At 45.9% G+C, this 15,916-nt stretch overlaps 1 protein-coding gene across 10 annotated transcripts in view; it reads left to right on the top strand.

Moving 5' to 3' along the window:
- The window catches only part of RHBDF1 (rhomboid 5 homolog 1), a 197,097-nt gene that overhangs the window by 126,548 nt on the left and 54,633 nt on the right, over positions 1–15,916 (top strand). For all 10 annotated transcript variants that reach the window (XR_009456420.1, XM_059716934.1, XM_059716933.1 and 7 more), the window contains 5 exons: positions 2,763–2,969; positions 5,621–5,743; positions 5,919–6,079; positions 9,868–10,119; positions 10,903–11,014. Coding sequence is in view for 9 of the 10 variants with exons in the window: in XM_059716934.1 (XP_059572917.1) it covers positions 2,763–2,969; positions 5,621–5,743; positions 5,919–6,079; positions 9,868–10,119; positions 10,903–11,014 (855 nt within the window). In the remaining variant the exon portion in view is untranslated. The remainder of the gene's footprint in view (positions 1–2,762; positions 2,970–5,620; positions 5,744–5,918; positions 6,080–9,867; positions 10,120–10,902; positions 11,015–15,916) is intronic.

Below are 15,916 nucleotides of genomic sequence, written 5' to 3'. Positions count from 1 at the left end.
AGGCATCAGAGGGGCTAGCTGGGGCACAAGGATTCTGAAAGTGCAGAGCTGTATGGCTAGGTAGCATACCCCTGCTACCCTCGCCCTCTGCTGGCTGGACTGACAGGGTGCAATTTACTAGGCCTGTGTGAGTAGGCAGCTATTCGATCTGGCTTCAGATCCGGCTGCTTCAGATGCCAGCGATCCAATCTGGAGCTCCGGACCGGGTTCCCACTTCAATCTGGCCAAAGTGGCTACGAAGCTTCAGAGCCTCCTGAGAGATCTGGCCATAGGGTATAATGGGGAATCAATTAAATATTTATAACTTTGTTATTTTTTGTCTTATTTGGATGAAACTTGCAGAGATGGTCGCCTCTGCTGGGAGCATGAAGCCTGCCAAGTTTCAAGAAGATCAGTGCAGGAGTTTAGGGGGAACTGCACCCCAAATTCTTGAAAGCAAAACTCATGTTACATGTATATGTTACACCACAGGGGGGTGAAAACTGCAGGGACGGTAGCCCCTGGTGAGGCCACAAAGCCTGCCAAGTTTCAAGAGGGTAGGTGCAGGGGCTTGGGGGAAACTGCATCTCAACCTGTGGACAAGCAAAACTCGTAACATGGGTAACACAGTGTGCGTTAAGGCGCAGCAGAGTGAAAGCTGCAGGGATGGTAGTCCCTGCTGAGGCCACAAAGCCTGCCAACTGTCAAGGAGATTGGTGCAGGGCTTCTGGGTTCTGGGCCCTGCATCCCTAGCTGCTGACAGGCAAAACTAGTGACATGGGCGCTTGTGCAACTGACTGTCTCTGTCTTGGGGCAGTTGATTATCTGTACTGATTATTTCCTCTCCTTAGCCTGTGGTTTTGTAGGTGTTAATCATTGCTTATTAACTCGTTAACACCTAATTAACACCTACAAAACCACAGACTAAGGAGAGGAAATAATACAGACAGTCGACTGCCCCAAGACCAAGATCTTCTTGAAACTTGGCAGGCTTCATGCTCATGAATGGCCTTAGCAGGGGCCATCACCCCTGCAGTTTTCAACCCCCTGTGGCACAACACATATGTGTGACATGAGTTTTGCTTTCAAGAATTTGGGGTACAGTTGCCCCTGAACCCCTGCACTGATCCGCTTGAAACTTGGCAGGCTTCATGCTCCCAGCAGAGGTTACCACCCCTGAAGTTTCATCCAAATAAGACAAAAAACAACAAAGTTATAAATATTTAATTGATTCCCCATTATACCCTATGGCTGGATCTCTGAGGCAGCTCCGAAGCTTTTCCAAAGCGGTTTGGAAGCTCCAAACCACTTTGGAAAGCCTAAAGAAGCGAACGCTTCAATCCGGACATACTGCTTTGGACGTTGAAGTATCCAAAGCTTCTCCGGATCTGAAGCACAGCCTGAAGCCTTGCACAGCCCTGCAATTTACGCCTGTGGTCAGCATCTAAATGTGCATTTAATCTTAATTAATTATTCTGCTGTAAGATTACTCATGAAATTACTCACAAACCCTCATACCCACAACAGTACTATCTTATGGTGGTGTGGTGCTAATTAGTTGACCTCAGCCTAATACTCTTGAATGCGTAGACAGTGGGTGTGTCTACACGAGATGCACAAGATCTACACATGCACATGCTTACTGTGCAGTAAACCTTGCTACTTGTGGGTAAATTTGCTACCTGCAAATACAAATAGCAAATTTACTTTTGATTAGCAATGGCACAGTAGCTCTTGTGTAGGTGCCTGACTAGGAGCAAATCTGCTTCCGATCACCTAGCCACAAGGGGGTGGGAGATTGCTTCCTTCCCCCGGGAGCTGCCTGCTATCAGGGCAAACCCCCAGCCCCAAGGTTGCAATCAGGGAGTGGGGGCTGGAAGATCTTTATCTCCCAGCACCAGGACCACAGAGTTGGCGCTGGGAGATAAGGGTCTTCCAGTGCTGGCCCCACAATCGTGTAGCTGGTGCTGGGAGCCCCCTGCTGGTGGGGGCTGGGGAGCCTGTTCCCCACCCAGCTCTGCGCTCACAGAGACCCTTACCTATCTCAGATTGTTTCCTTTAATGTCTGTCAAGATCTGAGTTGTGAAACCACATCCTCTTGAAGCTTGCTTACTGACAGGAGTTACATATAGGTCACAACATTCTGTCTTCAGAGATGCACAAAATAGCTAATTAATTATGTCAGAGCACAGCTAGCCCTCTTTATATTACACTATAAGTTGGGAAATAATATGAAAAAAATATGGATTATATAAATCGGTGGTACAGCCTAATCAGGTTGCCATGCACAGCACTCAAAAAAGAGAAAGCACAGTTAGGAGTGTAGAGGCCAGAGGCAGTGATTGGACAAGCTCCTTCATATGTTATATGGGTATTCTGGTGAATTCACTGCCATTGGATTTTGCTGAGGATGAGAACTGAAGAAGAACCAAAGAAGTATTAGACATTTTTATGAATAGTAAGAACATTCAGAGTTATAATAGTAAATACTAACAAAAATTTTGGAAGGAATATGGGGTTTAAGGTAGTGTCAGGGATAAGGGTGTGCCTTCCACAGGTATGAATTATTCCATATACAGGTTTTCTTATGTCTCACTAAAGTCTCAGCTACTGGCCAGTTTAACAGACAAAATTCTGGGCTTTATGGACATCTTGTCTGACCCAGTCTGGCCATTACTATGTTTTGTTGTGTATTAGGTAAAGGAGAAAAGGACCCAAGAGTGAGGCACAGGCCTAGACATGCATGCAGGACTTTCTGACTGAGGTCCTCTTGTTGACTGCAGATTATAGATCCTCTGGCACGAGGGCGAGCATTTCGTATGGCTGATGATAATGATGGCTGCAGCATGCCTCATACACCTATCACTCCAGGTGCCACATCACTGTGCTCCTTTACCAGCTCACGGTCTGGATTCAATCGGTTACCACGACGGCGGAAGAGAGAATCTGTTGCCAAAATGAGCTTCCGAGCAGCAGCAGCTCTAATGAAGGTACCACCTGTGTGAAAGGAGATTCCTGTGGGGACTAGTGAAAGGACAATATGAGGGGTTAATGTGGGGCCATGCTAAGGGGGCCCTGGTGACGATACAGCTTATGTGAGTGAGGATTCCTGTGGGGAGAGGGAATCATGGAAACTGCACTGGTGAAGGTACATTTTGTGAGAGGAGGGTGTTTGGCAGAGTGTATGGTGAAGGTGCTGTGTAAGGATTGCTCGGGAGGAGAAAGGGATAAAATTGAGCCCTACTATGTAATTATTTAGGAAATCACTTTATACATTTTAATGATATCTTCTGCATGTATCTAGAAGGAAAGAGAGTCAGGATAAATTGGAATAGATCTGTAGTCTGTACAAATGAGCCCACAATTTATGTGAGCGCTTCAAAGCTGACAGCAGTCAAACTCAAATATTCTATATAAAACTTAGTTAAGTGAAGCTCTCATTTGAGTAGCTGTTTAAAAAGGCTGGATTCGGACTGCATGACTGTTCTTTGATAATTTAATGACTGATGTATGTATTTTGGACCTTCAAATCTGTTATATAAAGTTCTTCCATCCTACAGTTGATGGTGATGATTGTTTATGTTCAAGGTCTTGTTTTGGGCCTAGAACATGACATCTTGCAAGGACTTTGAAATCCCAGTCAGCAAGGATTCCACAGCCATGGCAGCAAGTACCATATTTAGCTGAATCCAAGATGACCCTGAATTTAATACGGCACCCCAGTAATTAGATTCTATACAGGGAGCATCTCTATATATTTTATTTATAATTTTCCATGTATAGAATCTAATTGTTGGAGGGTCATCTTAAATTCTTCCCTACCACCACTGTCAGGAAAAGCAGTGGTAGGGAGGGCAGACAGTGGGGATGAGGCAGCGGGGGAGGCAGTAGGCAGGCAGGTGGTATGGAAGCAATAAGGAGCAGGCAGTTGGAGGGGGGGCAGGTAGTGGGGGGGAAAGCAGCTCTGCACTTAGGACTGAACAATCCCATGCACCACTATAGCCTGGGGGCTGACTGGCTGGGCAACAGCTCTGCAGAAAAGGACCTGGGGGTTACAGAGGACAAGAATCTGAATATGAACCAGCAGTGTGCCCTTGTTGCCAAGAAGGCTAATGGCATACTGGGCTGCATTGGTAGGTGTATTGCCAGTAGGTTAAGGGAAGTAATTATTCCCCTCTATTAAGTACTGGTGAGGCAACATCTGGAGTACTGTATTTAATTTTGGGCCTCCCACTACAAAAAGGATGTGGACAAATTGGAGAGAGTCCAGCGGAGGGTGACAAAAGAGGGGGCTGGGGGACATGACTTATGAGGAAAGACTGGGGGAACTGGGCTTATTTAGTTTAGAGAAGAGGAGACAGAGAGGAGACTTAATAGCAGTCTTCAACTACCTGAAGGGTGGTTCGAAAGAGGATGGAGCTAGACTTTTCTCAGTGGTGGCAAATGACAGAACAAGGAGCAACTGTCTCAAGTTGCAGCAAGGGAAGTTTAAGTTAGATATTAGAAAGAATTAACTCAGTAGGAGGGTAGTAAAACACTGGAAGAGGTTACCCAGAGAGGTGGTACCTTCCTTGGAGCTTTTCAAGGCCTGGCTGGACAAAGCTTTGGTTGGGGATGGTCCTGTTTTGAGCAAGGGGTTGGACTAGATGACCTGTTGAGGTCCCTTCCAACCCTAACTTTTTATGATTCTGTGATTTTACTGGCTATACCCTTCTCCCCACTTAACCCACTGTGCTTGCCCCACAACAGCCTCAGGCCCCCACCCCTTTCTTCCCCCATGTCCCCCTTCTCCCTGGAGCCTCTGCCCCCTGCCTGCCTCTCCCTCCCCTCTTCTCCCCTTTCTCTTTGCTGGCAGACTCCATTCCCACTGAAGCTTCGAGCATGGATTCCAACCCCAATCCAGACCTGTAGTAGTGATGCAGGCAGTGCTGTAGGGCTGGGCTGGGGCCATACTGCATGTCCCAGGCTGCAGTAGGGATGAAACTTGCTAGCACAAAGCATGAGTAAGCAGGGGAAGATGGGTATGGGGGGGGCGGGGGGCGGGGAGGGGAGCAGGGCCTGGAGTTTGCAGGGAAAGAGAGCCAGAGGTGGCAGTGGGTCAGGCAGTAACTGTGGCTTCATCCCCACCCTGAAGCCAGAGCCAGAGTCAGAACTGGAGCCAAAGCTGGAGCTGGAGCCAGAGCAGGAACATACCCTCTCCACGCTGCCTCACTCTTGATTCCAGGACAAGCTTTTTTTTCCATGTTAAATAGGGGGTGAAGCTTCATCATGGAATCAAGAAAATACAGTATATCTGATAAAATGGATCAGAGACTATTAGGTGGGTCTTCTGTTCTAAGAAGCACATTAGAACATATGTACCCCACAGAAGACACCAGGTAGTCCAATTTGAAAAGTTGCACTGCAATTCTATAAGTACTGTGGAGTGGGATTTGTGAACCTTACAAGGAAAGTACTGTATGTGGCTGGTGGATCTTGCATATTTTGTAAATATTTTCAAAAGAACTAATGGACTTGATCTGGTTTGATGACAGACAGCTCCGTAACCTGGAAGCTCTTGAAGAATCAGGGGCTGCAGGCCACAGTGTTTGTAAGGTCAGGTTTCTCTAAGTAGTTGAATGCCATCTCCTCCTTTTTCCAGGGCCGCTCTGTGAAGGACAGCACCCTCAGGAAAGCTCAGCGGCGCAGTTTCACCCCAGCTAGTTTTCTGGAAGAGGACACGGTAGATTTTCCAGATGAGCTGGACACCTCATTTTTTGCTCGGGTAAGAGAAGCAAGACTGGCCTTGTCCCAATATCTGCAGACTGTAGAGAGCACTAGAGCAGTAGTATCTGTGTGGTCCAGAGACAAAGGCTGATTCTTCTAGAATTGCTTTTGAGCCGTTTTCCTCTTGTGTCTCATTGCAGTCCTTCTGATGGGGCTTCTGTTTCTTTGACCAGGAAGGAATCCTCCATGAAGAGCTCTCTACATACCCTGATGAAGTATTTGAATCTCCATCTGAAGCTGCGCTCAAGGATTCTGAGGTGAAGCCTCAGGATCAGGCAGACCTGACAGGAGGTGCCTTAGACAAAAATGAACTTGAAAGAAGCCATCTGATGCTGTGAGTTTTTTCCTGATAACTAGCAGAAACTAACTCACAGATTCATAGAAAAGTAGGGCTGAATCAGACCTCTGGAAATCATCTAGTCTAACCCCTGATTAAACCATTCCAGCTAAGTATTTGTCTAACCCAGTGGTTTGCAACTTTTTTGGATGCAAGGCACCCCTCACTGGACTCAAGGTACCCATCCATAACTTTTGTGAATTGAGTGGCACCCAATTTCAAAAATGAATCTATATATTACAGTGCTTACCTCCTTGTAGAGGTGCCAGGCATTGGGGATGGGAGACTGACCAGGCAGGGACAAACTTACCTGTTTATCTCTTTACACCTCATGGCACAGTTCAAAGGATCTGGTGGCTCTTAAAGCCTTCCAAGGATGGAGATTCCTTAACCTCTCTGAAAAGCCTGTTCCAATGGTTAACCATCTTTATAGTAGGACAGTTATTCCTCATATCCAAGCTGAATTTCCCTTGCTATAGCTCAAGTCCATTCTTTTTTGTCTTGTCTTTGTGCCCACAGACAATAATATAGCACCACCCTCTTTATAACTTCCCTTCAGGTATTTGAAGACTGTTCTCAAATCCTCCCTCAGTCTTCTCTTATTCTGACTAAATAGTTTCAGGCTTTCCTCATTAGGTATGTGGTCCCCAAATCTGGATGCAATATTTCAGGTGAGGCTTCACCAGTCCTGAATAGTGTGGAAGAATCACTTTTCTTAACTTGCAAGTGTCATAAGTCTGGGACATTTCACAGTGTGGGCCAGATTCTATTCCATCTATTGAGTGTCTAAGTGTGACTTTATTCCATTCTGTTCAGGTCCTAAAAATCCATTAATATACATACTGGGTGCATCCAGATGAGCGTGCATGTGCCTCTTGCCCTGTCTCAAACCTCTTTGAGATGGGGCAAAAGGCACGTGCGGGAACAAAAAAATGTTCCCTGTGCTGCAAGTTTGGGAAAAAGTGGGGCAGGGCATGGTCCCAGACCATGCCCTGAGGCAACTGGAGGCTGGGTCCTCCACATAGATGCTCTGGCTGCCAGAGCGTCTCTGTGGTTGGCCCTTGCTCTGGTGCTGAAGCACGTTGCTTGCCAGGCAGTGCTTCAGCACCAGGGCTCCAGTGCTGGTAAGTAAGGGGTTTGGGGGGGTGAAGGAGGGGGGAGGGGAGTATGGGAGGGACCCCTGCTGGCCTCTCCTACTCCCCCAGCCCCTCCCACTCTCCCAGCCCCCCTGATCCCTTTCCTGCCCAGCCAAAAAATGCAGTTTGGCAGACTGGAGTTGATTGAAGATACTGAGGAATGTAAAGCCATCCTGAGTTCTTTGTTTCATGCTCTTCTTTGCCAGCTTTACAGAAACTGGTTAAGAGCTTTCTAGGTCTGTAGTCTGTTTGTCCTGCCAGGTATAATGTGGTCCCAATGAGCAAGTCTTTGGTGCTCAGTGAAATGTTTGGCAATATGAGCCAAAGATGGATATTAGGTCAAGGCATGCAATGTGCACCATAGGTGATGGAGAGCAGGTATTAGCACCGTGCAATGTGATTTACAGCAAACAGCAAGGGGATATGAAGACAGGGCTCCTGGATACATCATGCAGCATGTCCTCAGATTAATGTGAGCAAGTGGTGAGGATGAAGCACAACCTGCACATGAGGTGTGGGGTACGCAGTAAGAATGGGGGAGGAGGGCTAGGAGTTTATTCTTTGAAATTGCCTTTTCTTTTTTAATTTTAAGTGTTACTAATTTTAAGTATTGCTGCTGCCAAAACAGAACAGTGATTTGGTTTTGGAATCTGGTTGCCAGGACTTGAATTTTCTTCTCATAAAACACCTGGCTGCCAAATAGACATTTCAAAAGAGAAACAATAGGAAATAATATCTTAAAACAACCAAGATCTCAAAAAATCAGGTAACTTTCATACACAATTCATGTAATATTTATTCATTTTAATGATTTCCTTTCTCACCTCTCTTTTTCAAGGGGAAAAGTTATCTGATAATATTTATGGGGAATGGAGAAATAGTCTGAATAGTCTTTTGACTCTGGTATTTTGATTTTAAAGTCTGATTGAATTGCTTCCTAAGATAAATACACAAAGAAGAAAGAGAAAGGGAGAACAGAAGATAGTTTCTGAGAGATGACAGGCATGGCATGTAACACATGACAACCTAACTTTGCTCCCCAGGCCTTGGAAAACATTTGGTCCTTTGCTTGTATTTTCCTCTTGTCAGTCTACTTGGTGTTGATTTTCAGTTTGCCATTTGGTAATAGCAAAGTGCTTCAAGAGTAGATTTTCTCTGGTGGGATGAGTCAGATTTTCATTAAACATAAATGCAGTAGAAAGGGTAAGGTCAAGGAGCAAATTGATACATTGGATAGGGGATAAGAGCAGAAGTCCTAGATTCCTGTCTCAGGGGAGTTTTAGGGCACAGCAATGGGGATAGTGATGTCATTTAGCTTCCTTTTCTCCTCTTGTTTGGTCAGAACATCTTGTTGGATCAGAAAAGTGATGGTCTCATGGGCTAAGGTTAAATCACAGGCCCCAGCAGGTGGTGGCAATGGTCACAGTGGTGATGCTAATGCTCATCCTTGCCAGAAAGTCAGCACCCAAAAGTGATGGAAACCCAGTACCATGAAAATTAATCAAACAAAGCACACAGTGGTTTATATAGGGACATATCCTTGCATTTTAATAGTATTTTGCTGAGACAGTTCTTTAACCAGGCATCTTAAACCACCTAAAAGCAGTATTTACTTCAGACATCCTATTTATTTTACTTGGTTCTGTGCTTTCATAAAACAACAACTCTGCATAACATACTTGTAACTAAAATAGCCTCTTGTCATCTTCCAACTACTTCACTAATAGTTTAAGAGTTAACCCTTAGGTAGTTTTTAGCTAAGCAAGGGGTGATATGATCAGGTTTGGGTCATGAGACATACCATGAAGTGTGTTTTGGGGGAAATGAGATGGAGTAGAGGGCATTTTTATACATAGATTCATAGATTCATAGATTGAAAGACAGCTGGGGTCAGTCTCCTCTTGAAGATTTCCAGGGTAGGTGATTGCACCACCTCTGGAGGGAGCTTATTCCACAGTCTGGACACTCTAACTGAAGAAGTTTTTCCTAATGTTGAGCCTGAAACGGTCTTCCAGGAGTTTGTGGCCATTACTCCTAGTTTTCCCTAAGTGTGCCCTGGTGAACAGTTGATCACCGAGCCCTTGATGTACTCCCCTGGTGTAGCAGTAAACTGCTACCACATAGTTGGGAACCTGTGAGAATGCCTCTGTTGGAAACATCAGTGAATCTGGATATAAGAATATGCAATATATCTTGTATTAGAACAGTTTTGAACCACTAGTGTATGTTGTGCAGTTCATAGCTGGTTATATGGGTGGTGGGTGTCATTAAGCCAGTCGTGCAGTTTGCCAAAAACGATATCAATAGGACATCTGGGTGTAATGTGCACAGAATTGCACACGATGCTAACAAGGTTAAGCCCCTGGTGTGTACCCAGCAGTGCAGCAAAAAATAAGAGTAACACATGAAGTGCTGTTTGAAATGGACTTGATGCCACTGAGTCTAGGAAATCATGAAGCAGCTAGTGCAAAACATGGAAGAAGAAAGGGTTGTAGTTTCAAGGAACTTTGATGGGAGAAGAGGGGCCTGCCTTCTCCCCCCCCCTCCCCCCCCCCCCCAAATGCCAGTAGACATTGAACAGTCATTGTCCTCTGCCTTTTGCCATACTTTGGAGAAAGAAAGCATTGCTGTCCCAATTTTATGTTTTAGTCCCCTGGAGCGTGGTTGGCGAAAACAGAAGGAAGGGACTCTGCACCAGCCAAAAGTTCGCTTACGGCAAGAAGTGGTGAGTGTGAGTCCACAAAAGCGTGGCCAGCGCATTACTGTCCCTGTCAGGAAGCTGTTTGCTAAGGAAAAGAGGCCGTATGGACTGGGCATGGTGGGCAAGCTGACAAACCGCACCTATCGCAAGCGCATAGACAGCTACGTGAAACGGCAGATTGAAGACATGGATGACCACAGGTGAGAGCAGCCAATCCCTTTCCTTTAAACTTCCATAAAGTAAACTGGTTATTATTCAAGTGTCACTACCTCTTGCTGGGTGGAATAAGTCAGACTAACTCTTTTTAAGTCTGCGCATGTGCATGCACACACACGCATATGTACCCACCAGTACATGTATGGGAGCAAAGTAAATACCACCACCCTTTGCTGGATGGAGTGCATCACTCTTGCTCTGTAAAAACTATTCTTGGTATTGGGAATTAATTCTCTGTTTATATTTTAAATAAAGGAACTCCAAAATAGAATCCTGTCATGAATACTGAAGCCCTTGGGCTCTTTGGTATCCTGGCAGTTCTTCCAGTGTGGACTGTGCTGATCCTCTGCACAGACACACCTGTCTGGTTAGATAAATTGATTGGGGAAGGCTGGGAAACTCTTCTCATTACCTTTCTCCCTAATACATTTGTTTAGTTACAGAAAAAGTTTGAATTTCAGCCTGACATGTATTGTTATGAAAGTTTGTTTCAGTGCAACACAAATGTTCATAAAAAGTGAACACAAAATGGACTGAATCTCTGTTCTAATCTGCTATCAGGTTCCCAAATCACTTCCACCAGCTTTGTCCCAGTTCTGATTAAATTTGTACCTGGTCCTCAGTGCTAATGAGAACCATAAATGAACACCACCCATGTTTGTGTGTGTCAGCAGGTATTTCTCTTAGTTTTTGAAGAAAGTCATCCCATAAAATTATTAACACGATTGTATTCCTAAGTCTGATTCTTTGTCTTTCCTTGTCCCTAGGCCTTTCTTCACCTACTGGGTCACCTTTGTTCATTCACTTATCACAATCCTGGCAGTGTGCATCTATGGCATTGCTCCTGTGGGGTTTTCTCAACATGAAACTGTAGATTCAGTAAGTAAATCCTTTGGTGATTTGCCTGAAGTTTGATACTCAGCAACTGTTTATTACTTTGGCCTCTGACTTCATGTCACAATGTGTCACTTAATAGTGTATCACTTTCCAAATCCCAATAACTAGAAATTTGCTAACCCATGGGGAGGCACAAGTGGGCAGGCCTGTGGACCTGCCCACTTTCACACTTGCAGCCACACACACATGCACCTTTATTTACATACTATTAGATGTGCAACTTCCCAGATCTCCAAGGAAACCTTATTTTCAGGGACAGCAAACTACCAGCACATCAGAAAGGCTTGATTGTGAAATATGATTTCCTGCCATTTGCCCTCATTGGACAGAAAGCTTCCTGGTAATCTCAATATCTGTCTTGGTGCTGCTTGCCTGACAGCGTTCACATTTAGAAACAGGATTCCTTGCAGCCTGCTGGCTCAAATAGCACTACACGGCAGTATCAAAGAAAGGAATTCTTTGTATGAAATCCCTGGTATAGGACCAAGGTAGAACTCGGTCCCAGTTATCAGGACCTTTCAGGAACTAGATTTGCAGGCTTGGTTTGCCATGCTTGTTTTTCTCGTCTTGTGTTTCACATTTGTGTTTCCCATTTAACACCTTTAGCACTACTCTCTCTCCCTCATTAGGAACTGGCATTCACAACAGGGTAAAGTTTATTACTGAGTCTGAGAAAGCCATCTACCAAGTCTCCCTGTAAGGGCTGGAGCATCAGCCCTATGATCTTGCTCCTCCCAGAAGGCAAAAACATTCCACAAACCTTGGAAAACTGACTTACCCTCTTCAGGAAAAAGAAATCATTTGCGCTCTCCATCCATTCATCATTTATGTGCTACAACCAGAGATGGTCTGCGGGGCCCGGGACAAATCAACCTGTACGGGGCCTGGATGCAAAGAAGGCAGCAGCAGTGGGGGAAGTGGGGGGGCGGCGAGTGGCTGGACATGAAGCCGGCAATGGTGGCACAGAGTCACCAGTACTAGGCGGGCCCTGCAGGAGGGGCAACAGCCACTCCACCTGGCTGCACAGGGGCCCGGGGCAGTTGCCCTGATTCATGCCCCTCCCTCCCCCCCGACAGGGACAGCCCTTCCTACAACCCACCACATGCTGTCAAAAGCCTCCTTATTTTAATGCAGCTACCCAGCCTTCATATCCTCATACCCCTCCTAAATACACAGGCATGCACACACTGTAGGAGATACTCTTTGAAGTATGGTCCCTCCTCTTCTTTTGCATGTGTTTTATGGGTGGACAGTTTGCAAAACTGACTTTCAGAGCACCATTTTAGAGTAAACAGTGAAGTCAGCATGCAATGAAAAGAAAGGAGTAGCTTATACCTCAGAGCTACAGTATAAGTACTACTTCCCCAAGCTGCTCATCCATGTGGGCACCAATGATACTGCCAGGGGAGAACCTGAGCAGATCAAAAGGGACTACAGGGCTCTGGGTGCAATGCTGAAGGGGATGGGCACTCAAGTTGTGTTCTCCTAGATCCTTCCTGTCAAGGGGAAGGGTCCAGGCAGGAGTGGATGCATCCTGCAGATCAGTGCATGGCTGCACAAATGGTGTTGCCAGCAGGGCTTTGACATCTTTGAACATGGGATGTTGTTCCAAGAAGAAAGGTTGCTAGGAAGAGACAGGATCCACCTGACAAAGAAAGGGAAGAGCTTCTTAGCAGACAGGCTTGCTAACCTAGTGAGGAGGACTTTAAACTAGCTTCACTGGAGGATGGAGAACAAAGTCCTGGGGTAAATGGGGAAGTGGGTGACCTGGAGGAAGTGCAAGAAGGAGGGGGCGGCTGGGGAGGCCTTCTCATGCTTCCTGAGAAAGTAGGGCAATTGTTGAGTTACCTCAGATGTCTGTACATGAATGCATGGAGCCTGGAAAACAAGCTGGAAGAATTGGAAGTCCTCTCACAGTCATGGAACTGTAATTGGAATAACAGTGATTGGAATAACATATGATTAGAATAACAGAGACCTGGTGGAATAGCTCGCATGACTGGAGCACTGTCATGGATGGGTATAAACTGTTCAGGAAGGACAGGCAGGGTAGAAGAGGAGGAGGAGTTACACTTTCTTTAAAAGATCTGTATGATTGCTCAAAGCTCCAGTATGAAACTGGAGATACGTCTGTTGAAAGTATGTGAGTTAGGGTTAGAGTGGGGAGCAACAAGGGTGATGTTGTGATTGATGTCTGCTATAGAACACCAGACCAAGAGGATGTGGTAGATGAGGCTTTCTTCAAACAGCTAGCAGAAGTTTTCTGATCACAGGCCCTGGTTCTCTTCAGTCACCCTGACATCTTCTGGGAGGAAAATACAGCAATGCACAGGCAATCCAGGAAGTTTTTGGAGAGTGTTGGGGACAACTTCATGGTGCAAGTGTTGAAAAGGCCAACTGGGAGCCAAGCTATTCTTGTCCTGCTGCTCGCAAACAGAGAAGAATTGGTGGGAAATGTAGTGGCAACTTGGGCAGCAGCGATGATAAGATGCTTGAGTTCAGGATCCTAACAAAAGGAAGGAAGGAGAGCAGCAATGCACAGACCCTGGACTTCAGAAAAGCAGACTTTGACTCCTTCAGGGAACTGATGGGCAGGATCCCCTGGGATACCAGTCTGAGGGGGAAAGGAGTCCAGAAGAGCTGATTGTAGCTGGTTTTAAAGAAACTTTACTGTGGGCATAGAAACAAACCACCCCAATGTGCAATAAGACTAGCAAGTATGGCAAAAGACCAGCTTGGCTTAGCAGGGAACTCTTCAGTAAACTAAATCACAAAAAGGAAGCTTATAAGAAGTGTAAACTTGGACAGATAACTAGGGAGGAATCTAAGAGTATTGCTTGGGTATGCAGGTATGAAATCAGGAAGACCAAAGTGCAATTGGAGTTGCAGCTAGCAAAGGACATGAAGGGTAACAAGAAAGGTTTCTACAAGTATGTTAGCAGCAAGAGAAAGATTGGGGAAAGTGTAGATTCTTTACTTAAATGTGGGAGACAACATAGTGACAGATGATGCGGAAAAGGCTGAAGTACTCAATGCCTTTTTCATCTCAGTCTTCACACATAAGGTTTGCTGCCAGACTGCTGCACCTAGCAGCACAGGAGATAAGCAGCCAACAGGGGCAAAAGAACATGTGAGGGATTTTTTTACATAAGCTGAGTGTGTACAAGTCCACAGGGCCAGACAGGATGCACCCGAGGTTGCTGAGGGAGTTCACTGTTGTGATTGCAGAGCTTCTGGCCGTTATCTTTGAAAACTCTTGGCGATTGGGAGAAGTTCCAGACAACTGGAATAGGGCAAATGTAATGCCCATCTTTAAGAAAGGGGAAAAGGAGGATCCAGGGAACTACAGGCTGGTTAACCTCACCTCAGTCCTTGAAAAAATCATGGAGCAGATCCTCAAGGAATCCATCTTGTAGCACTTGGAGGAGAAGAAGGTGATTAGGAACAGTCAGCATGTATTCACCAATGATAAATCGTGCCTGACTAACCTGATTGCCTTCTATGATGAGATGACTGGTTCTGTGGATGTGGGAAGACCAGTGGACGTGCTATACCTTGACTATAGCAAGGCTGTTGATACAGTCTCCCAGAGCATTCTCGCAGGCAAGCTAAGGAAGTACAGACTGGATGAATGGACTGTAAGGTGCATAGAAAACTGGCTGGAGCATTGGGATCAGAGTCAATGGCTAATTGGCAGCCAGTATCAAATGGAATGCCCCAGCAGTCAATCCTGGGGGCTGGTTTTGTTCAATATCTTCATCAATGAGCTGGAAGAAGGGATGGAGTGCACCCTCAGTAACTTTGCAGATAACACCAGGCTAACGAGAGTAGTGGATACACTGGAGGATGGGGATATGATTCAGAGAGACGTCAACAAATTTGAGGACTGTGTGGCATCCCAGTAGGGGGTGCTACTACACAGAGCCACATGCCTCACTGTGCCAGACCTAAAAACCTTGCTTCAGGAGTCTCCCTCAGGGAGCCTACAGCCGACTGTCTCACTTCCTGGAGAACACCCATAAGCCTGGGGTAATGCTGCCACCACCCAGGCACTGGTCTCTGTTATGACTCTGTGCAGCTTGGGGTACACAGACCCTGTGAACCTTGGAGTTGCTTTGACCACAGGTAATATTTCTGGGTGCCTCTTTCAGCACGAAACATCCCAAGATAACCTCAGGTTGGGCTGAAAGAACATAGACAGGCTCTACTGGCCAAGCTGGGAGCTGAAAGGCTTGCCTCTCCCTCCTCCACAGTATCCAATACCTTTATTGATCAGAGGGGTTGGCGGGGGTGGGGTGGGGGGTGTCAGAATACACTTTGAGCAAACATTATCAATCTGAGCCTTATACAGTCTTGGAGATAATAATCCTTTTAAAATGTGTCTGATCTAGACATAAATCCTAACTCCTGGCTAATTTCTAGTCTTTACTTACAGAGAATCATCCAGGCAGCTGCCTAGAGGTATTTTGCTTGTGGCTTTTCAAAATGCCCACTGGAGGAAGAGAACATTCCCCTCTCCCCTCAGAAATTTATCCAGCCAGGTCACCTGGTTGACCACCCTGAACCAAAAAGAAAGCAAGAGAGAGGGAGGTGGGGTTCACTTGAAATGACCCAAGTGAAAGGCAGAGAGAGGGAGATTTCTTCACAGACTAGACCAAAAGAAATCTCATGATGTTCAGTAAAGACAAGTGCAAAGTCCTGCACATAGGATGGAACAGTCCCATGAACTGGTACAGGCTGGGGACCAACCGGCTAAGCAGCAGCTCTGCAGAAAAGGACCTGGGAGTTACAGTGGTCAATAAGCTGAATATGAGCCAACAGTGTGCCCTTGTTGTGAAGAAGGCTAATGGCATACTGAGCTGTGTTAGTAGGAGTCTTGTCAGT

This window comes from Alligator mississippiensis, chromosome 13, assembly GCF_030867095.1.
Source record: "Alligator mississippiensis isolate rAllMis1 chromosome 13, rAllMis1, whole genome shotgun sequence".
In the NCBI taxonomy this organism is placed as follows: domain Eukaryota; kingdom Metazoa; phylum Chordata; order Crocodylia; family Alligatoridae; genus Alligator; species Alligator mississippiensis.
Note: the sequence above shows the minus strand (reverse complement) of the source record. Positions and strands in the feature narration are given on the sequence as shown.